This window comes from Typopeltis vanoorti, chromosome 19 (assembly GCF_054136105.1).
Source record: "Typopeltis vanoorti isolate ZY-2024b chromosome 19, IOZ_Tvanoo_1.0, whole genome shotgun sequence".
Lineage (NCBI taxonomy): Eukaryota > Metazoa > Arthropoda > Arachnida > Uropygi > Thelyphonidae > Typopeltis > Typopeltis vanoorti.
Window position 1 is genome coordinate 95,576,877 of NC_143567.1, and position 23,164 is coordinate 95,600,040.

General features: G+C 34.9%; 1 protein-coding gene across 1 annotated transcript in view; it reads right to left on the reverse strand.

The window, feature by feature from the left end:
• Positions 1 to 2,206: 2,206 nt before the first annotated feature.
• The window catches only part of LOC150096371 (putative ammonium transporter 3), a 62,182-nt gene continuing 41,224 nt past the window's right edge, over positions 2,207 to 23,164 (reverse strand). The window contains exons 7-8 of the mRNA XM_090409044.1: positions 10,645 to 10,961; positions 2,207 to 2,458 (exon numbers count right to left, since the gene is read on the reverse strand). Coding sequence (XP_090265170.1) covers positions 2,207 to 2,458; positions 10,645 to 10,961 — 569 coding nt within the window. The remainder of the gene's footprint in view (positions 2,459 to 10,644; positions 10,962 to 23,164) is intronic.

Below are 23,164 nucleotides of genomic sequence, written 5' to 3' on the forward strand. Positions count from 1 at the left end.
TCTCCTTGCGGATATGTGTGAATATATCTGCAAGGAGATGTGCTTTGCATTATGGAAGATACTGAGATAAGAGTGATGAGATCTTTCTCCACCTTTGCAACGAGTTGCCTGGTGTTGTACTACTTTACCCCAGTCCTGAAGATACTTTCAGGTGCAAACTTTGTTTGCTCACACTTGGATAAAGGATTAAACTAAACTTATTATAATATCGGATTATAAAAACCTGTATAACAGGGCAAAATTAATCAGTTTGGATAACAAGGCCCTAACTACTGAACTTGACCATATCCTTTGACACTTTCTTAGCCAGTGGTTATAATCCCCAAAAAATATTAAAACCATGTAACCACGACCCCTTTCCCCTTCCCTTTCAAAGCAGAGATTACTCAAAATCAATCACCATTCCATATATGTGGGGCACATCTGAAAAGCTAACAAAAATCCTAAAGAAATATGACCTTACAATCAGTTATAGCCCACATAAGAAATTGGCATCTCTTATCTGCTCCACAAAAGACCAACCACATCCCAAAGACCTACCATGCTCTGTATTAAACTTGATTATATTAAACATTTATGATTATTTTGCTCTGTTTTATACAAGAATAGGAAAATATTTTGAATACTTATTGCAAATGAAGGTAATTTTATTTGCAATAAGCATTAAAAATATTTCCTTAGTGTTTTATATATATTAATCTCTCACACACACACACACAACAGGTTTCAGAACTTATGGCACTTCAGTGTATGGACATTATTAAATGTACATGTTTATTAATATAATTGCACTTTAAAATTGTTAATGGCAATCAAAACAGTTATCTGGTTAACAATGGGAACAATATTTTGAATAATAATCATATAAAACAAGCTAATCTCAGAGATGGAAAAAAATTTCAATTAAAATGTCTTATAAGCTGCTAAAATACCTCAATACTATGAGATTTTTCCTGACTTTTATTTTATACAAAACAACAAAAGCAGTGCCTTTGGTAAGTCCTAAATTATAGTCAAATAAAAACAGTTTAAAAAGAATATCAAATTGTTTCTGATACTGCCTGTATGCTAATCCAAAAGCTGTGCAGTTATTTCTATCAGTTTTATGAATGTAATTGCCAAATTTTTTAAATCAGTTTGAAAATTGGAGCAACGAGACAATTTCTGATGTGATATACATATGCACAAATAAATTGCATCAGTTCTCCAAGGATAAGCTTTGCTGGCATTTAGCAGTTAAATACTTCAGTTATTTAAATGCATTTTTTGAACTGAAATAAATCCCAAACATCAAATAGGGTTATATTTTGTAGTGTGCTTATGATCATATGAATATTTTTGATAAATTTATTATTAATGAATGTTTTTGATAAAAAAATACATTTATTAGCCACTGATATTATACTAATTACTGATTAGACTTATAGTTGGCTAAGCAATGGCTAGTTGCTTCTTCACAGATAGTTTATCTGCAAAGAGAATAACGTAAAGCAAATCTCATATAAAACTTAATATTTGTTCTGCTCTGTGTAGATATATACTTACTCGGAAGAAATAACCAATCATTGGTAAACAAAAACTGCTAGGTTTAATAAGTAATTACTGTAATGTTACTGAATAAATCAATTTTTTAATTTTTTTTTTTAAATTAAGAATCATTCTGTAATTATATGAATGATTGATTGTAGACTACTTCAGAGTATTTGTGGCCATTTCTTGATAGACTAATAATCTGACTAGGTTAACTAAGTTCGTTAATTTAGTGAATATAAACCATTTCTCTGTTATAATATTTTTAATTATAGTTAATTTTAATTCATATTTATATTACATATCATTTTTAAAAGACAGACAAAAGAAAGCTTTTTGATATATTAAAATCAAGGAATAATCAGTGAATTTTTTATGATTTTTTTTGTATTATGTTATCTAATAAATAAATTATATTTTATAAAGACATGAGATCCACAAGTTTCTATGATGATATCATGTCAACAATAATGTGAAAATGAAATCAATAACCTTCATTAATTACACTGAGTTGAGGAAAAGCATATAGAATTTTATACAGTTCTTTAAGCCTTGATACTTTGATCTAAATATCACAGCTACTACCTATTGTGGTCATGAGCTGATTTGTTAATAGGCAACTTAAGGTTTTGACTGCATTTATTTATGTATAAATATATTTATTTAGTTATTTCTCTCAAGACCAGGCTTTTTTTGGTGTTACATTTGTGCTTCTGGATTCTTCAATCTTTTCTTTTGCTTTCATTTTTGACATGACCTGCTCCTTATGTGTTACTATCTTTTTTTCTTTGTTGAGAGGAATAATAGCTGCTACCTCAGGCAACTCTTCTTGTCCTTCATCATAATATATGACGTTATGTTCTACTACATCTGCTCCTTTTAATTCATCATCCGGAGACATCCGAATAGGGATGAATTTATTAATCAGCTGTGGAATAAAAATATTTAATTAGTACTTTCTGACTTAAAAGATATGACTATGAAGAGTAGAGGAGGTCTCAAACTAAGATTGGTTTCAGGGCCATATTTTTTGTGTTGCAAATGTCTGCAGATCTGCCATATTTTTAATTTCTTCCCCTTAAGTGTTATGTCCTGGCATGACCCAATTGTGAGGCTTTATAGAAACCTAATTAATGCTATTGTACAATGGTTAATCCTATCTACATAACTCAGGATTCATATTATGTCATCATGTTCATGTTAGGAATTTTTATTACAAGTATGCTAAACACATAAGCATAGTTAAATATTGTTTATTAATTAAAACAGTTGGCAATTAGCAAAAAAAAAAGCAATTTTTATAATAAGTATGAAAGATAAAGTTGTAGCATTTGCATATTTTATAATAATAAGTATGAATACGTATGAATATAAATATGAATAAGTATGATGATAGCACAGTGGTAAAAAACACTGACCATGCATGCAGTCAGGAATACATATCCATACTTGAAGTAGAAAAAGCCATCAAAGGCTTGAAATGTGGAAAGGCAGCTGGAGTGATGATATTCGACCAGAAATGCTGAAGTATGGTGGAATAAGAGTCTTACAGTGGCTGCACTGCATAGTTCAGAAAGCCTGGACAGAGGGACGAATTCCCGATGATTGGAGTAAAGCTCTCATAGTACCCATATATAAAAAGGGAAATAAAACCGAATGTGAGAATTACAGAGGTATTTCCCTACTGAGTGTTCCTGGCAAGATCTATGCAAGTATACTTGAGAAACGGTTGAGAAGAATTGTGGAAGAAAAGCTTGGTGAAGAACAAGCTGGATTCAGGCCAAACAGAGGCTGTCAGGATCAGATCTTCACTTTACGACAAATAGTCGAGAAAGCATGGGAATATAACAAAGATATGTATTTAAGTTTTGTCGATTTGGAAAAGGCATATGATAAGGTGCCAAGAGAGAAGCTATTCAATACGCTGCAGTTATATGGTGTTAATGGGACATTATATCAAGCAATACTTAGTCTTTATTTGAGTTGTAAGTCAGCAGTTAGAATTGAAGGAAGTACAGGAAGATGGTTTAATGTTAAATCTGGTATGAGACAAGGATGTACGTTATCCCCTCTGTTATTCATTATCTATATGGATCACATTATGAAGGAAAGTGGTATTAAACATGATATCAGAATTGGAGATGTTAATGTCAGCTCTTTGCTTTATGCGGATGATGTTATACTTCTAAATAAATCCGCTACAAGTCTGCAAGATTCTCTGACTAAATTGAATAGCTGTTGTAATAGACATGGTATGAAGATCAGCAATAAAAAGACAAAGAGAATGAAAATAGGCAGAATCATTGAAAATGTCAACTGTGTTGTGAATGGAGAACCTGTGGAACAAATGAAACATTTCAGCTACTTAGGCACAATTTTTAGTGAAGATGGTAAATTAAATATAGAAATAGACAACAGAATCAGCAAAGCTGGTATGGTGGGAAGTCAATTGAATAAATTCATATGGAATAAGAGAGAAATTAGTCGGAACACTAAATTAGCTGTATACAAGACAGTGTTCAAACCAGTTTTAACTTATGGATCTGAGAGCTGGGTCAGAAGTAAAACACTTGACCAAAGACTAGAGACTGCAGATATGAGAGTCCTGAGAAAGATTATAGGCGTGAACAGATGGCATCAGTGGCAATATCATATTAAAAACGAGGATATTAGGAAAGAACTTGATATTGTCAGCATCCAGGAATGTGTTAGCAGAGCTAATCTCAGGTGGTATGGTCACCTAAACAGAATGGGCGAGGAAAGATTAGCAAAACAAGTGTTCTCTGCCAGGTTGGCAGCAAAACGACCCAGAGGAAGACCAAGATATAGGTGGATTGATACGGTACAAAGTGCCTTAGACGATAGAAATATAAGATCTGATAATGTTGGAGTCTTGACAAGTAACAGACTGATTTGGAGGAAAATTGTAGATAGGAAGTTAGTAGTGATATAATTTTTTAATGTAGTACTATCATATCCTGTACACCCCTTGTGGGTATATGGCAGGAATTTGATGATGAAGTATGAATACATTTATAATAAGTATGAATTTAAAAATTCACTCAGATTGAAAAGGTGCTTGTAAGTCCTTCATTTCTTCTTATAATAATATCTTTGCATGTCTTGCTGAGGAAACTAATAGTCTCCTATCACATAACTCAGGATTATTATATACTATATATACTATAATCCTATCTAAATAACTCAGGATTCATATTATGTCATATTCGTGTTAGGAATTTTTATTACAAGTATGCTAAAACATAAGCATAGTTAAATATTGTTTATTAATTAAAACAGTTGGCAATTAGCAAAAAAAAGCAATTTTTATAATAAGTATGAATTTAAAAATTCACTCAGATTGAAAAGGTGCTTGTAAGTCCTTCATTTCTTCTTATAATAATATCTTTGCATGTCTTGCTTAGGAAACTAATAGTCTCCTATCACATAACTCAGGATTATTATATACTATAATCCTATCTACATAACTCAGGATTCATATTATGTCATATTCGTGTTAGGAATTTTTATTTACAAGTATGCTAAAACATAAGCATAGTTAAGTATTGTTTATTAATTAAAACAGTTGGCAATTAGCAAAAAAAAGCAATTTTTATAATAAGTATGAATTTAAAAATTCACTCAGATTGAAAAGGCGCTTCTAAGTCCTTCATTTCTTCTTATAATAATATCTTTGCATGTCTTGCTGAGGAAACTAATAGTCTCCTATCACACCATTATCCTTGGTCTTGTTGCTCCGTTATCCTAATGGACTATGGGAGCTGATCACTCTGCATGTCCATTTAAGGGAAAATACACACTGCATGCCTGTTTACCCTGGTATTGTTGCTCATATATGATAATGAACTATGAGAGCTGTTCACTTTGTATGTTTGCTTACGTCACTCTCACCTAAACTTCATTGTGGTTTTCGTCATTCTCACCTAGATTAATAGTGGTTTTCTTGAAATAGGTAGATCATGATGTCATGTGCCTTTCTCTGCTGTTACATAAGTGAGGTTTGCGTGAAAAAATGCCTGTTTCCATTTCAGATCACAACCAATTGTTTTAATCAGAGATTGATATAGAATGTCCATCTGTAAATTGAAAGATGCTTACTTGCCAATTTGAAAGTACAGTGATACCGTACTTTACAACACTTCGATTTATGAAGATTCACTTGTATGATGCTTGTCAATTATGACTAAGCCCATTTATACAATGCTGGATTTGTTCAAACAGTGATTTTAGCAACATGATGCTCCTTTGAATCAGTCAGTGTGCAGTTTTCATGAAATGTTTATTTATGATGCATTGCTTGCTACATCTCTTTGCATTTCTTTGTGTTTTACTGTGAATTAGTTTATAATTCAGTAAACTTTATAACTGTTATTTTATTTTATTGTTGTTAGTAATGGCAAATAAAATTCAAAGTAAGTAAGGATGTTGTCACTTATAGTGAAAAGAAAACGCATAAATTTGGTGATGTATACACTGCTGGGTAAGGATGCTAGTAGTACATGGGATATAGTTAAGGATCATTTGGAAGAAGGAGCATTAAATTGTATACCTAGGGTAAGGAGGGTTAATCGGGTAGGAGTTAGATAATATCATTATTTAACTATATTACTTAAGATAATATCTTAAGTAATATCATTAAGCATGAGCTGCAGAAGAAGAAAATGCTGTGGAAGGTATATAAAGAGAAAGGTGACCAGCATGGCAAAGAAGACAAAATCAGATTATGAAAAATCTAGCCAAGCTGGCCAAAGGAAATCCCAAAGAGTTCTTTCGTTATGTAGCAAGTAAGAGGAAGAATGACTATGGAAGATTAACCTTAATGAGTGATGATGGTCACAAGGAGACAGAAGCAGATAAAATAGTTGAGTTTCTGAGTGACCAGTTTGCAAGGGTATACATCCTAGTCAGGTTACTGCTTTAACATATGTGACACCCTGACGTGGAAACAGAGGTGGATGAATTGAAGGTTCTTAGGATATTGAAGAATCTCAATGTCAGTACAGCTGTGGGATTAGATGGGATATTAGTTAGGGTTTTGCAAGAATGTGCAAGGCAGGGGAACTGGCAATGCCTTTGACTAGGCTCTTTAATTTAAGTCTCAACTCTTGTAGAGTTTCAAGGGAGTGAAAAGAGGGCAAAATAATTCCCTTGCATAAGGAAGGTTCTAAGACAGCTGTAGCAAATTAGACCAATCAGTATCTAAGGTGTGGTTGTAAAAGAGAATTCAAGAATGGGGTAGATAAAAATATGATGCTGTATGAGGGTCAACATGGCTTTGTGAAGGGTCAGTCATGCCTTTGGTAATTTACTAAATTTTTTTATAATAGAGTAACATCTGAGTTGGAAAAAGGAAATGGCTACACTATGATTTTTCTGGATTTTGCAAAGGCATTTGACAGAATACTGCATGGAACTCTGTTATGTAAATTAGAATAAATGGGGATGGACATGATGCTTCATGATGATTTAAATGGGCTGTCAATATGGGCAAAAGATAATGGGTGTCAGTTTAATTTGGAGAAATGTAAAGTTATGCATTTTGGAAAGTATCAATATGGTACAAACCATCTATTATATTGATGGTATTGTACTCCAGGAAATAGAGGAAGCTAGAGATTTAGGAGTGGTGGTAGCAATATGTCCCTAAACTTTAACCCTGTCTAAGGTAGCCCATAAGATTACCTGACTATTGAAGAACACATTAACATGTAGAGATAAGGAAGTTGTTACTCCTCTTTATAAGGCCATGATACACCACATCTGGATTACTGTGCTCAAGTCTGGTCCCCTCGGTTTCTTTGGGAGAGGAAGCAGTGTAGAGGATTTGGAGACAAGTGACCAAGATGGTGAGTGGCCTGTGGAAAGTTCCCTATGAGGATGTGTGGTTGCAGAAATTGGTTGATAAGAGAAAAAGAGAGGAAACATTTGAAACATATGATAGAAACATTTAAGTTGCTTAAAGGGTTTTATAGAATTGATGCAGGGGAAATGTTTCAGTACTTGGCTAGAGGGAGCAGAACAAGGGGTCATCCCTGGAAGCTGAATAAAAGTGTGGTTAGTAGGGGTGTGAGGACTAGATTTTTTGCTTGTAGAGTTGTGAATGAGTGGAATGGGTTGCCATTCATTTGCAAGTGCTTTGTCTGTTAATGGGTTTAAGGAGAGGTATGATTGATTTGGTCTTCCACAATGAGTCTTCGGACTGTATAGAGGTGTTCGTATAATAATAATATAGAGATAAGCCGAAGGATAAACTTACTTTGTACTACTGTTGTTAGTGAAGTGAATAGTGCTACACTAGTTAATACTATAGTTATCTGTAAATGTGACATCTGTATTGCTGAAATGGAAAAATTTAATTGTGTAGACTGATGAACAAACTGGTTGGTGTGTTTCCCTTAAGCTAAGCTATTCACAATGAATTTTTTGTTTGCATATAATGTGATGTAAATAAATGCTTCATTTACATCACAGAACACAGCGATTTGTTGTGCATATCCCACAGCATGGCCACCTCGTTCACCTGATCTCAACCCCTGTGACTTTTGGTTGTGTGGCCATCTGAAGCGTCTGGTGTGTGAAGGACATGTTTCTGATTTAGCAACCTTGAAAGACAGAATAATGCAACGTGAGGTAAATCGATGAAGATCTGTCACGTTTTGCTGTGGAAAATGTTATTCACAGAATGCAGTCTTAGAACATCTGAAAGGAGGACATATTGAACTACATCTGTAAGTTATACGAACACGAAAATTGATTTGTTGTGTTTTTTCTAGCCATTACTGTTTAATTAATCCCAAACCACATGTTTATAGTGCCAAATGTTCCCTGGTGGCAGAATTTTGTACTGTTTTTTATCTTCTTTAAATAAAAACCCCATATTCCAGAGTACTCACACCTAGTTTGGTTGAATTTCGTCCAATACATTTTTCGCTACAGGACTCTGAACATCTCTTTAATTATGGCCATCCTGTATATTAAGTATGTATGTGTGTGTGTGTGTGTGTGTATGAGAGAGAGAGAGAGAGAGCTCTTCTCTGGAAGTTGTCTTCTGTCTTAGGTTCAGTAGTTTATGGGAACCTACTCTATAGAGATTGATGGCTTTCTTAATGTATTGATTAGGTGGCATAATTATCACACTGTGAAATCCCACATTGTAGAGAATGAAAAGTATTATCTTTGAGGGCTCTATGAAATGGACTAAAAACTTGTTGCAAAGAGATGATTGCAAAAAATCATTTATGCGATGACTTTTGTTTCATTGTTTATGATGAATATAACTATCATTTGTCATTTTAGCAGCTAAATATTTTTGCCGAATAGCAACTAATTACTAATCACAATGTTGGTAGCAAAGATGATAATATCTAAAGTTCAATGATCTTTATGATGCAAAGTGATTCCTTTAAAGAACTGTTACATAAGGCCGATCTGATATGGAGGTAGCAGAGTTTTTTCTCCTGGAAACTTCGGTTTTTCATCCCACGTACAGACAAATCACCTTCAGAACACACAATATACAGACAGAAAATACTGTTGTTGGTGATGATGGGTGGTAGATGCCGCTGTTGGTAGTAGTGTCATAGTAGGAGAATTAAATAGTAGGGGAGAGGTTGAGATGTATTTAGTAAAGTAGAGTGCTCTCCCATGATGAGAATTTACAGGGTGTTCGGGATAAATTTGACATATTTATAATTAATTATATTTTTCCGTAAGTTACATGTATTAACACACACTTCTCTTCATTTAAAAGTTTGGACCCTTCTTCATTCATATACAAGATGTCAGAAAGGATGGATAGCTGGAACCCACCTGAATCATGGAAGAGAATAACTTGTATCATGATGATTCGTGCCCGCCATCAAAATAAGGATATTACGACTGCTGCCCAATGCTCCCTGAATACAGTAAAAACAATCAGGCATGAACTAGAGACTTGCAATGGTGACTACGAGGATGTAGCAAGAAGAAAGATCCCTAGCAGACGATCTGACTGCGTTCGTACAGCAGAATTCCTTGCAAATCTGCAGGAACAGGTGTTGAAGAACCCTGGCATTGGAATTCGGGCTTTGTTCGTGGAGTTGCTAACTGTAGTCAAGCCCTGGATAACAAGGGTAGCCAATGGTAGGCCGTATGTATGGCAGCAGGATTCGGCCCCTTGCCACACCTCTGGGAAAAGTCAAAAATGGTTGTCTGAAAATTTCTACGACTTCACCAGTCCAAATGTTTGGCCTCCAAACTCCCCAGACCTTAACCCCATGGATTATTTTGTATGGGGCGCAGTTGAAAAAGACACCAATCGCACTTCCAGTAATACAAAAGCCCAGTTAATGGATAAAATTAAAACAGTTTTTGCGGCCCTTCCCAGGGAGACTGTAGCATCAGCTTGTTCGAGGTTCCGAAGCAGAATTGAAGCTGTGATCGATGCTAATGGTGGTTATTTTAAGTAAATCTTGTTGATAGTATTGTAATTAACTCTGCCTGTAATGTTTTTTTGTCAATTCATTAAATTTAATAGATACAAAGAAGATTTTCTTTTTCCTTACGAAACTGTCAAATTTATCCCGAACACCCTGTATATGGAATAAGAGAGAAATTAGCCAAAACACTAAATTAGCTGTATACAAGACAGCATTCAAGCCAAGTTTAATTTATGGATCTGAGAGCTGGGTCAGAAGTAAAACACTTGACCAAAAACTAGAGACCACAGATATGAGAGTCCTGAGAAAGATTAGGGCATGAACAGATGGCATCAATGGCAATATCATATTAAAAACAAGGATATTAGGAAAGAACTTGACATTGTCAGCATGGCATGGTCACTTAAACAGAATGGGCGAATAAAGATTAGCAAACCAAGTGTTCTCTGCCAGGTTGGTAGGAAAAAGACCTAGAGCAAGCCCAAGATATGGGTGGATTGATACAGTAAAAAGTGCCTTAGAACAGGAGTTGGCAATGCAGTGCCCACAGTGAATTTTTAGTGCATCCTCAGAGAAATTGAACTCTCTGGAGGTGTCACATAATAATAATAAGAAGAAGAAGAATATGCAATAAGATAAATTACACATGCAAGAATGTAGTATATGAAAGACTTACCCAAAGAAGAATGAATGTTGTTGTCATACTCCAGCTAGCCACCACAAGAATGGCTAGTAATTGTATTCCAAGGAGATAGAATCCTCCACCATTAAAAACACCTTTATTACCTTTATTAAGATTCATTAGATTGTCATTATGGATGAATAAACCTACAGCTATCATTCCCCATATGCTTCCAACAAAATGAACAGGAATTGCACCAACAGGATCATCAATATGTATATAATCAAACAATGGCATTGAAATATTGGTGAGTAGAGAACCAATTATACCAATGACTAAGGCTTCCCATGGCATAAAAAGAGCACATCCACCTATAAAAAAAAAAAAAAAAAAAAAAAGGAAAAAATAATAATGTGGCCTTATTCCTCTTTCCACATGGCAATTGTATTTTTCCTGTCATTAAACAAAACAGTCTGAGAACTATGCAACTAACCAACATAAAGCATTGCCTATAGTTATCTTGTACCAATTCTTAACTAACCCATCCCCCCCCCCCCCACGTGACATTCAGACGACTAAAGGAAAGGATTATAAAAAGTTTCACACTTAACATAACAATTTTGCTTCACTTCACATTACAAAAAAGTGAAGCAATATTGTTTCACACTTGACATAACAATATTGCTTCACTTTTTTGTAATGACTGAACCTACTTAAAATTGAAGAGAATTTTCCAAGGCTCATCAGTATTATCATTTTCTGTTCTGTGTTCTCAGTGGGTATATCAGATATTATAACAATCTGACACATTAAGATTTCATGAATAGCTTCTGATCAGTCTGTTATTTGATCAGGTCTTAAATTTCATTCTTTCCATACATGCCTAACTGCATCAACTCGTCTATTATCTTAGGTCATTTCCATGCTATTTTTGCTCTTCATACACTTGTCCCCCATTCCGTTTAAGAAACCTTGTATATTAGCTCTTCTTCTGCATTGTTAAATATTAACAATGTCAGATTCTTTAAAACTGATATTTGTTTTTAATATGGTTTTATCATTTATGCGATTTGTTCATTCCCAAATTTCCCTCAGAAATCTTCTTTGAATTCATCATGTATATGAGAGCCTGTGTAGCTCAGTGGAAGTGGTGTTTGCACTCCTCAGCAGTAAACTGCTGGAAGATAGACTTAAGTTCAAGTCTAGTGGCCAATTAGAGGAACTTTTTCTAAGCCTTTTTTACGACCCGTTCCTGAGTTAGTCTATTTCTGGCACAGGTAAGCATGTTTTTGCTGGCCTAGTTGGCCGAGTGGTTAGTGTATCTGCTCTCCAGCCAAAAGGTTGCGGGTTCGAATCCTGCCGTGGGCATGGATGCTTGTGATTGTCTATGAAAATACTAGTGGTGGTGGTGGTGGGTGGTAGATGGCATTGGTGTAGTTGCAGTTTATTATAGTTGGTAGAGATAGAGTTGTGGAGTAGGTGCCCTCCCTCAATGAGTCTTTAGACTCCCTGGAGGTGTCATGTAATAATAATATATGACATATTATAAAGGCATATGTACCAAGAGAGAGAAACTGTTCAAAATGCTACAGTTGTATGATGTCAATGGGACATTATATCAAGCAATACTTAGTCTTTATTTGAGTTGTAAGTTAGAATTGAAGGAAGTACAGGAAGGTGGTTTAAGGTTAAATCTGGTGTCAGGCAAGGATGTGCATTATCCCCTCTGTTATTCATTATCTATATGGATCACATTATGAAGGAAAGTGGTATTAAACCTGATATCAAAATTGGAGATGTTAATCTCAGTTCTTTGCTTTATGTGGATGATGTTATACTTCTAAATAAATCTGCTGCAAGTCTGCAAGATTCCCTGAATAAATGAATAACTGTTGTAATAGATATGGTATGAAAGTCAGCATTAAAGACAATGACACTGAAAATAGGCAGAAACATTGAAAATATCAACTGCATTGTGAATAGAGAACCTATAGAACAAGAAAAACATTTCAGCTACTTAGGCACACTTTTTAGTGATGATGGTAAAATAAATCTTGAAATAGACAACAGAATCAACAAAGCTGGTATGGTAGGAAGTCAACTGAATAAATTCATATGGAATAAGAGAGAAATTAGCCAAAACACTAAATTAGCTGTATACAAGACAGTGTTCAAACCAGTTTTAACTTTTGCATCTGAGAGCTGGGTCAGAAGTAAAACACTCGACCAAAGACTAGAGACCACAGATAAGAGAGTCCTAAGAAAGATTAGAGGCATGAACAGATGGCATCAATGGCAATATCATATTAAAAACAAGGATATTTGGAAAGGACTTGACATTGTCAGCATCCAGGAATACATCAGTAGAGCTAATCTCAGGTTGTATGGTCACTTAAACAGAATGGGCGAGGAAAGATTAGCAAAACAAGTGTTGTCTGCCAGGTTGGTAGGAAAAAGACCTAGAGCAAGACCAAGATATGAGTGGATTGATATAGTAAAAAGTGCCTTAGAACAGGAGTTGGCAATGCAGTACCCACAGTGAATTTTTAGTGTGCCCTCAGAGAAATTATTGTAAACTGCTTTATTTGTGCCTATTAAGACGAGAGACTGCTGATCATAAGTAGTTTGAGTTGTTGATGTCATCATGATATCAATGCGACTGCTCTCACTACCCTTCACACCACTTCTAAACGTTGTTAGAACCCTTTTTTTTTTAGTATGTCTGTTTGTTGAATCACTCCCGCTATCAGTGCAAATATAAAATACTTTGTTTACAAAGATATTTTTAATCCTTTACAATGTATCAAGCAGGGAAGATGGCAATCTGATCAGAATGAAAAGAATGAAGATATCAATTCTTGGACTCCCAGAGGTTAGATGGAAAAGAGATATAAGAACAGATGATGGATTTAGATTTATTTACTCAGTAGGAGAACAACAACAAAAGGGTGTTGGAATAATGTTGGATAAAAGGATAGCTGATATGGTGGAGGGATATTGGCAGAGATCTGAAAGAGTGATTGCTTTGAAAATAAAGGCCAAACCTAGAAATATCCTCATAACTCAAGTATACTTACCAACAACAGATCATACAGATGAAGAAGTTGAAGAGATCTATCAATAAATAGAGGTATGTTTACATTTGAAAAATAACAGAGATATACTGATAGCAATGGGAGATATGAATGCAAAGATAGGGAAAGGAAGAGAGGATGGGCCTTGGGGCTTGGGAGAAAGAAATGAAAGGGGAGACAGACTGGAGTTTTACAGAAAACACATATTGATAGTGACTAACACCTGGTTTCACCAACATGAGAGAAGACTGTATACTTGGAGAGCACCTGTACAGAGAGATGAAGAAATCAGATTGATTATATATTAATTAACTCAAGATATAGAAATGTAATAAAAAATGCAAAAACTTATCCTGGAGCAGACTGCAATAGTGACCATAACCTGCTCACAATTAAAGTAAAAATCAGATTAAAATGAATAAATAAACAAAATGCAACTAGAAAAATAAGAATTGATGGACTAAAAAGGAAAGATATCAGAGAGAAATATCAAGATGAACTAGAAAATATGATCAGCAGTATTGATACTGATAGACCCCTAGAAGTAATCTGGATTGATCTAAGAGAGAAAATCAAGGAATGTGCTAAACGTCTTCTGGGTTGAGGCAGAGAGGAGAGGAAGAAAGCCCTGGATTACTGAGGAGGTGATAGAAAAAATGGAAGAATAAGAACAATGATGAAGCCCAAGTCAGGTATAAAGAGATCAATAAACAAGTAAAACTTCTGGCTAAAAAGGCAAAGGAAGACTGGCTCAATCAGGTCTCTGCAAGGAAATAGAGGAAAATGATACAGCAAAGGATATGAGAAAGGTCTATGAAGGTTTTAATTTGATTTCATGGAAGAAGAGAAGGATAGAAAGCAGTGCTTTGAGGGATGAAAGAGGAAAGATTTTGTTGAAAAAAAATAAGATGGAAGAAGTATGTTACAGAATTTTATGGGGATGAAGGTAATATGGAATATGATCAGATAGAAAATGATGATCCCCCAGAAATTAAGGAATCGGAAACCGAAGCAGCCATTAAAAGAATAAAGGATAGGAAAGTTCCAGGAGTGGATGATATTCAAGGAGAGTTACTGAAGGCATTGGGAGAGAAAGGAATTAAACTTCTATCATCATCTTTAATAGAAGTCTGGAGGAAGATAGAATACCTAAAGACTTCGTAAGATCTATTTTTATTCCTATTCCCAAGACTACAGAAACGATGGATTGCAGCAAGCACAGAACTATTGGCTTGATTAGCCACGTTGCAAAAGTCCTAATCAACATAATATATAGAAGAATGGAACAGATGATAGAGAGGGAATTAAATTAAGCATTTAATTTTTCAGGGTTTGGTTTCAGGGGAACCAGGGAAGCTATCACCACACTACGGATATTGGGGGAAAGAATGATCAAGTACAATAAAGATTTTTATGTATGCTTTGTGGACTATGAGAAAGCTTTTGATAAAGTTAATCACTCTGTTTTATTTGATATTTTGCATAAAATAGGAATCGATAAAAATATGAGAATTTTGTTCAGAATATTCCAGAGGCCTTGGAAGATCTGAAGGATGGAATAAAGATAAACGGACATCTGATAAATAATAAGATATGCAGATGACATTGTACTTATGAGCAAAACAGAGGAAGGCTTGCAAAGAATTTTGAACAGACTGAATAGGGTTGGAAATTAGAGATATAAAATGAAAATAAACATTCAGAAGACAAAAGTGATGAAGATTTCAAGGAAAGGAAATGATTGAATGGAAATCACTGAACGGACAAAGAGTAGAAAATGTAAAAAGTTTTGAATACTTTGGGAGTTGGATAACAGAAGACAATAGATCTAATTATGAAATTAACAACAGAATTAAAAAAGCAAAAGCAGCATTTTTCCAAATATGCCACATATTAGGGAATAGCAATCTGAACAAACAGTCGAAATTAAGAATCCTCAAGACAATGATCTGGAGCACGGGGACATATGGATGCCAGTCCTGGACGATCAATAAGGAGATGAGTGACCGACTGAATGCATTTGAAATGTGGTGCTTGAGAAAAATGGATCGTATCAGCTGGACTGAAAGAGTGAGCAATGAAGAGGTTCTTAAAAGAATCAAAAGAGACTATATGGCTAGTATCCAAAGAAGAAAAATAGCATTTGCAGGACATTTCCTAGAAGAACCCCTCATAAAATGATGAGAGGTTCTTCGGGAAAACTTCCCAGAATAGTATTGCAGGGGATGGTGGAGGGAAGGAGAGGAAGACCCTGACTGCAATGGAAAGACAACAATGTTAGAAGCTGCAGATTCACTTTTTGAAGATTTCAAAAATAAACCAAAATAGTTTCGGCTATAAATACGTTGCAGTTATCAGCAAGAACTGTAACTAGAAGAACTGAATCAATTGCAGTTTATTTAGAAACAGAATTAGCAAATGATACGAAAAAATGTGTTTTCTTTTTGCTACAGCTGATGAATTGATAGACATAACAGATACATCACAATTAGCAATTTCAGTAAAAATGGTATTTGATGATTTTTCTACAAAAGAATAATTTCTTAAAATTCTTTCATTTCACACTAGAGGAGAGGATATATTTTCCATTTTTAAAGATTTTGTACTATACAAAAAATTACCAATTCACAAATTAACTTCAGTTACTACTGATGGTGCACGAGCAATGACTAGTAAGGAAAATGGATTTATTGGCTTGTGGACAGGACCCTTTATTTCCTAAATTTATTGCGTATCATTGTCTTATTCATCAGGAAATGTTATAGGCTAAAACTGTCAATTTTAAACATGTAATGTCAATTGTAACAAAAATTATTAATTCGATAAAATCAAAAGCAACTCAACACAGGTTATTTAAATTACTTTTGAAAGATGAAAATGCTGAAAATGACAACCTACTATTACATACTGAAGTGAGGTAGTTGAGCAGAGGTAAAATACTTGAGCAATTTATTATTCTTTTGCTGCAAATAAAAGATTTATTACATCAAGAAGGCGATTTTTATGAAGAATTCGAAAATAAAAATTGGTTAATAGATCTTGGGTTTCTAACAGATGTAATGGCAAAGTTTAAATATTTAAATCTACAATTACAAGGGAAAAATTCCCATATTGCTGATATGATTAGTGCAGTCAGTGCTTTCAAGTGTAACTATTGAAATCCCATCTGATGAAAAATTCGTTGTCACATTTTCCAAATGTAAAACATATCAATGAAAGTTTGAATAATGAAACATTTAGCACTACATCGTATATAAAAATCATAGAACACAGTATTAGAAGAGTTTTCTTCCCACTTTCAAGATTTTGCGACTTTAGAACCTGTTAGATTTTTCCTAAATCCGTTTAACATTACTGAAGCCTCTTTCAAAGCTTTCCGTGCTTCATTTTCAACAGTTGCCATTTTTTCTTCAAACAGTTTATCCTTCATAAGTTCCTGATATCCGGACCGATAAAAATACCTTCTTTCAATTTTGCTGTAGATAATCCCGGAAATGTTGCACAGATGTATTTAAAACACTATCCTTCTTTATACCTGCTAAAATTTCCAATTACTTCGAGCTAAGTAATACAGAAGACTTGGAAATGGAAATAGTTAATTTACAAAACAATTTTAAAAGCTCATCACGATGACAAAATGTTCTGGAAGTTAGTAGATAGAAATACTTTTCCTATTCTGAGAAAATGTTCGCTAAAAATTTATTCATATTGTGCAACTACATACAACTGTGAGACCCTGTTTTCAAATATGGCATATTTAAAATCAAAATATCGATCTCAACTTACAGACTCGCATTTGGATAATTGTTTAAGAGCAGGTACTTCAAACTATCTGCTTGATTATAAAAAATTAGCAGATGATGTAAAAGGCCAGGTTTCTCATTAAATCCTATTGAATTTATATTTTTTGTATTCATTTATTTTATTTTTTATGGTATTTTATATTCATTCATATATGACAAAAATATGATGTTAAAGCAAGTAAAATAAAATGTTAAAATTTGAATTCTTATATTTCTTAAAAACAACTAATCATAGAATCTCTAAGCCTGAAATGAGAGAAAAAATGCCTGTGTCATGAGCCCTCTGTAATTTTCAAATTTTATATTGCACTCTTCGTATTAAAAAGGTTGCCACCCTCTGCCTTAGAAGATAGAAATATAGGATCTGATAATGTTGGAGTCTTGACAGGTAACAGACTGATTTGGAGGAAAGTTGTAGATAAGAAGTTAGTAATGATGTAATTTTTCATGTAGTACTATCATATCCTGTACACCCCTTGAGGGTATATATATATATATATCAGGAATTTGATGATGATGATAATAATATATTGCTAACTTGGTGTTTTAGCTGATTCTTGGGTTTGAAACTTCTTCTGATCATTGTGAATGTTAGTGAAAGTCTCTGTAATGGTGGAAGATGATTTTTGTTGCACATGTGAGATCATTACCAAACTATTGAGAGGTATCAGTAGCTTGAAAGGGTACCATGTTGGTTTGCAGTTCCTAGATTATCTAACCCTTGCTGAAAATCTGTTGGGTTTAACTACACATGTTTTGTGGACTTGGAGAAGGCATACATGAGTGGAATACATTTAAAAAAAAAGTTTGTGTGTAAATAGATTATAAATAAGAGTTACAGTAGTGTACAATCCTGCCTTACATCTGATATAACATTAAACTTCCAATATATCCTTAAATTCTAACTGTTGGTAAAAGGTTCTGTTTACGTTATGCAAATTTTGTGTCCTAAATAATTCTTTCCTTGATATTAAGATGGCCTGGTTGGCCGAGTGGTTAGTGTATCCACTCCCCAGCCAAAAGGCTGCATGTTCAAATCCTGCAGTGGGCATGGATGTTTGTGATTGTCTGTGAAAATACTAGTGGTGGTGGTGGGTGGTATATGACGTTGGTGTAATTGCGGTTCATTGGTGGATACGGAGAGTTGTGCAGTTGATGCCAATAAGAAACAGAAGAAAGAATAAGTGAAGGAAGACTCACCAGAGAGAGATACAGAGATATTCGTCTACCCCCCCTCCCCCTATATTGAGATAGTCATATACATTACTGTTTCACAAATTGAAAACCTTGTCTGATATGGTTACATGAAGACTGTTGAACAGTTGTTTTAATCTCTATTAGTTTCATGTGCATTATAGTACACTTCTTCAGAAGAGTGAAATGAAAATTAAAAAACAGGTAATATTGGAATCCTTTTATTATTATGATTCATGACCTCCATGGGGGTCACAAGACTCATCATGGGAGATGCACTCTAGAAAATGCAGTTATCATACCACTTCTTGAACTCATTCACTGTTCTTGCTCTCTCACCACTCTACCAGGCAATGCATTCCACGGTTCACCTACCATCCGTGCAACGAAACCACTCCTCATCCCCTCTTATCCATGACTTCCTTTCACAACTTCCAGGGATTGCTCCTTGTTCCACCAAACATAGTGTGTCAACCCTGTAACTACCTCTCAACAGTTTAAAGGTCTCAATCATGTTAAAAATACCAAGCAATTTTAAACCTAGTTTTACTCCATTTCCCAAGTAACCAAACAGACAAACAAGTCAAGTTTGCGCCTGCAAGTGATGCAAGTCTAGCTGATCCTACAGGTAGTGCAAGATCAAGGCAACTCGTGGTAAAGGTGGTATAAGCTCTGATCACTAATCTTAATATTTACCCTTAATGCCAAAACACATCTCCAAGAAGGCGATGTATGATGTTTTGTATTAATTTTGTATCAGACCTTATGCCACCTTTACCACGAGTTGCCTTGATCTTGCACTACCTGTAGGATCAGCTAGCGTTGCATCACTTGCAGGTGCAAACTTGACTTGTTTATCTGTTTGCTTACTTGGGAAATGGAGTAAAACCAGGTTTAAAATTGCTTGGTATTTTTAACATTTATCATACCCAAGGTAAAATACTTTCTACGGTCTCAATCATATCACCACTCCTTCTATCTTCTAAACTTTTTCAATCCACATTCTCTCAGTCTTTTCTCATAACTAACAGTGTATCCAATATCTTTATCCACTCTTTCTGCAGTCTTCCCAAAGTTAATCCCCTTCAAATCATGGGGACCAATATGGTCTAATCAAGGCTTTATTTCCTTGATCAGTTCTCATTATTGCCTCAATCCTCTGGTTTACCATCGCCACCATTTCAATATGTTCCCTGAATTTCAGGTTTCAATTAATCATCACTCCCAGATCCCTTGCCTTCCTCCACTTCCTCCAGTACAATTCCTCCAACAGAGTATGGAGTATCCCATCAATGTATCCCCAACTTCAAGACTTGACATTTAGCTGAATTAAACTGATACCCCCCATTCATTGCCTATCTTTCCTTTTGTTTCAGATCCTCTTGAAGGGCTGCCACATCTACACTATTACTAATAACCCCTTCTAGCTTCACATCAGCTACAAACTACTAAATATTGCACTGCAATCCATTAACAATGCCGTTGATATAAAGGTTAAACAATACAGGTCACAGTACTGAGCCCTGTAGGACCCCACTTGTAACCAACCTTCTGTTTCCATCTTCTGTCATCTTCATATCATATTCTGTCGAACCATCTCTCAGTGATTTCAATAATCTTTGGGCAGGCTGATGCTATCAGTGTCACCAATTCATCTCTTTTATCTGGATACTCCTGACATTTATATAAAGAATCATCAAAGCACTGTCACAGTTTCTATAACTCATTATCCCCTCCATACTCTACTGGATTCAGCATTACATGATGTATTCTCTCTTCTTCCAAGCAACTATTCCTACAGGAAGCCACCCTTACTACAATCCACCCAAGTCAGTGTGCAGGTGCAGGGATGCACCTGCACACTGACTTGTTCAGAGAACAACATTCTCTCTGGATGCATATATTCTTCCGTATTCAAATCTGTCCTCAAATGCCCTCCATGCATCCACATAATCCAAGCCTCTCTCTTTTGATACACTCTGGCTGTCATATATTCATTATTGATGCTTTTCTCCATAGCTCTGAATTATTATACCTGGGCAACACACTCACTATCTTCTATCTCTCTGTCTTCTTCTATACAACCTCAAGGATGAACTTCAGACTGCTCGCCACCTGATTTACATTCCCTCTCAAGTCATTTGTGCTCGCCATCACAGTAATCTCCGACACTCTTTCGCCTTGCTTAATTGTCATAGTCACACTATCTATCTTGGCCACCATGAATCATCGAGTCACTATACATTATACTCCTTACCACTCTGTTTCTTTCTTGCTTACCTGTCTCCCTCACTCTCTCTCTCTCTCCTCCCCCTTCTGATATTTTTTCTCCTTGTTCTCCCATTTACCTGCCATCTTATAATTTTTCCATCCTGGTTCCTGCACTGTCTCACCTTTCTCTTATTCTCTTTCAATGGTTCTCCTGTTCTCTCCATTTCTATCATTCCTATACTCTCTCTCACTCCTACTCTGATTCACTTTGCATTCATTGTTTACATCTCGTAATCTCTTCTCTTATGCTTCTCAACTTGTTCCTGATACATTCCACTTCTTCTTTCACTGTATTTATCTCTCCCTTTCTTTTTGCAAGTTACCTACGCTTGCTCAAAATTCATCATCTTGGTCAACACCATCTTTCAAACTGCACTCCCTACTTTTATATTCTCATTCATATGCCGCTTGTTTTCCTCACCCTTGATCACACTACTCATCTCTCTCTCAGTCAGTATTAACCTGTTCCTGACATAACACTGCTGAGGTCCATTATGCTAATTTTTCCTAAGCAAAGAATGTTTGCACTTGAGGTATCTTCATGACTAGTCTACTTATATATAGAAGCTGTTGATTTCACTTCAGTTACCTCAGTGTACAAGGTAAAGGATTAAAACAAGGATATAATTTATTGTCAAATGTCGTATACTTGTATCCTGGCAGTAAAACTTTACTATAGTTATCTCTGATCCAGAGATTTTAATAATGTCGTGGAACTTCTATGTAGAAAATATGATGTACCCTTGGTATCTTCCTGGGCCTGGCTCTCACTGATGAAACTTCAATAAATATCAGAACCAGTCTGGTTAATGGTCCTTCCCATAATTTTTTGCATTATGGGATGCTGAGGCAACTGATGTGAAGTCGATAGCTTTTATATACAAGTAGACTAGTCATGAAGATACTTCATTCACAAACTTTGTTTGCTTGGGTAAAGGATTAAAACAAGAACATAGTTTCTTGTTATATTAATTAGGAATTTTTTCACATTTCCAATGATTCTTTGAATGCTCTGATGAAAGAAATTGTAATCAGTGTATGCCATTTCTGTACTAGATGATTTGTTTGCGTTGTATGTACAGCTAGGAAGTTTTTTTTTTTTTTTTTAAAACTTATCCTCAATATGTTTTGACATGCATATCTTCCCTGACTGGCCACTTTGTCTCACATTAGCAAATTCCATAGCAACAAGTTTAAGTAGTTAATTGGTGAGGTTTTTGAGGGTGAAGGAGACTAAATCTTGTTTACTCAGAAGAAAACTACTTTTATTCCTTGTTGATTCAGTATTTTTGAGATGTTTGTGAGAGATCCTATGTAAGGAAGTTAGACTACACACTGAATCCTTACAAAAATAGTAGAAAAGAGCCTAAAGATGACTAAGAGACTCTTTTACAATGTTCTCTATTTATTTTTTATTATAATTGTTTTTGGAAGCATAATGGCTTCTTTTCTCAATACTGTTAGCAGTGCTTTGTCTTGTAGGGAATTTATGATTCTGTATGTGTTATTACAAAATCAGTGAGTATAACATTTCTTACAGTACAGAGAAAAGAAGTCAAGAACTCACACACACAAAAAAAAAAAAGGTAGAAAACATACTAAAAGAGCCTCCTAAAAAAAAAGAATGTAGAGGGGCAGTATTGCTCTGCCCATGCATATGATGATATGTCATGAATAAAATTTAAAAGATATTGTGGCAACAAGGAGTAAAAGTGGTTTTCTTCCTGGTAAACAAGATCTTGAGTTTCTTTCACCCTCCAAAACTTCTCCATTCACCACTGCAAAAAAAAAACTTTGCATACACAAGACCAGTTGTTCTTGTGGAATTTGATATGCTGAACAAACAGGCCAGTCAGAGAAGATATGCATGTCAGAATCCATCAAGGAAGAGCATGGAAAAAAAAACCTCCTGCACAAAAGGTCATAATCAAGACAAGCAGCATGTATAACATAGATAGACCATCAGTACTATGGCATTGTATAGAAATAGCATACATTGATTACCATTTTTTTATTTAAACATTCAAAGAATTATTGGAAAAATGTTAAACTCTAATCAGTGTAACAAGAAACAAGGTATGACCTTGTATCAGGTTAGGTTGTGTTTCATCAAAAACCTGGACATGCAATTTTTGGCCATTCTATACATCACATTGCTAGTCATCACAATATATTAAGTATGCATGTGCAGCATTGTTAGTCTATTTCAGTTCTGTATTACTGATACCATTA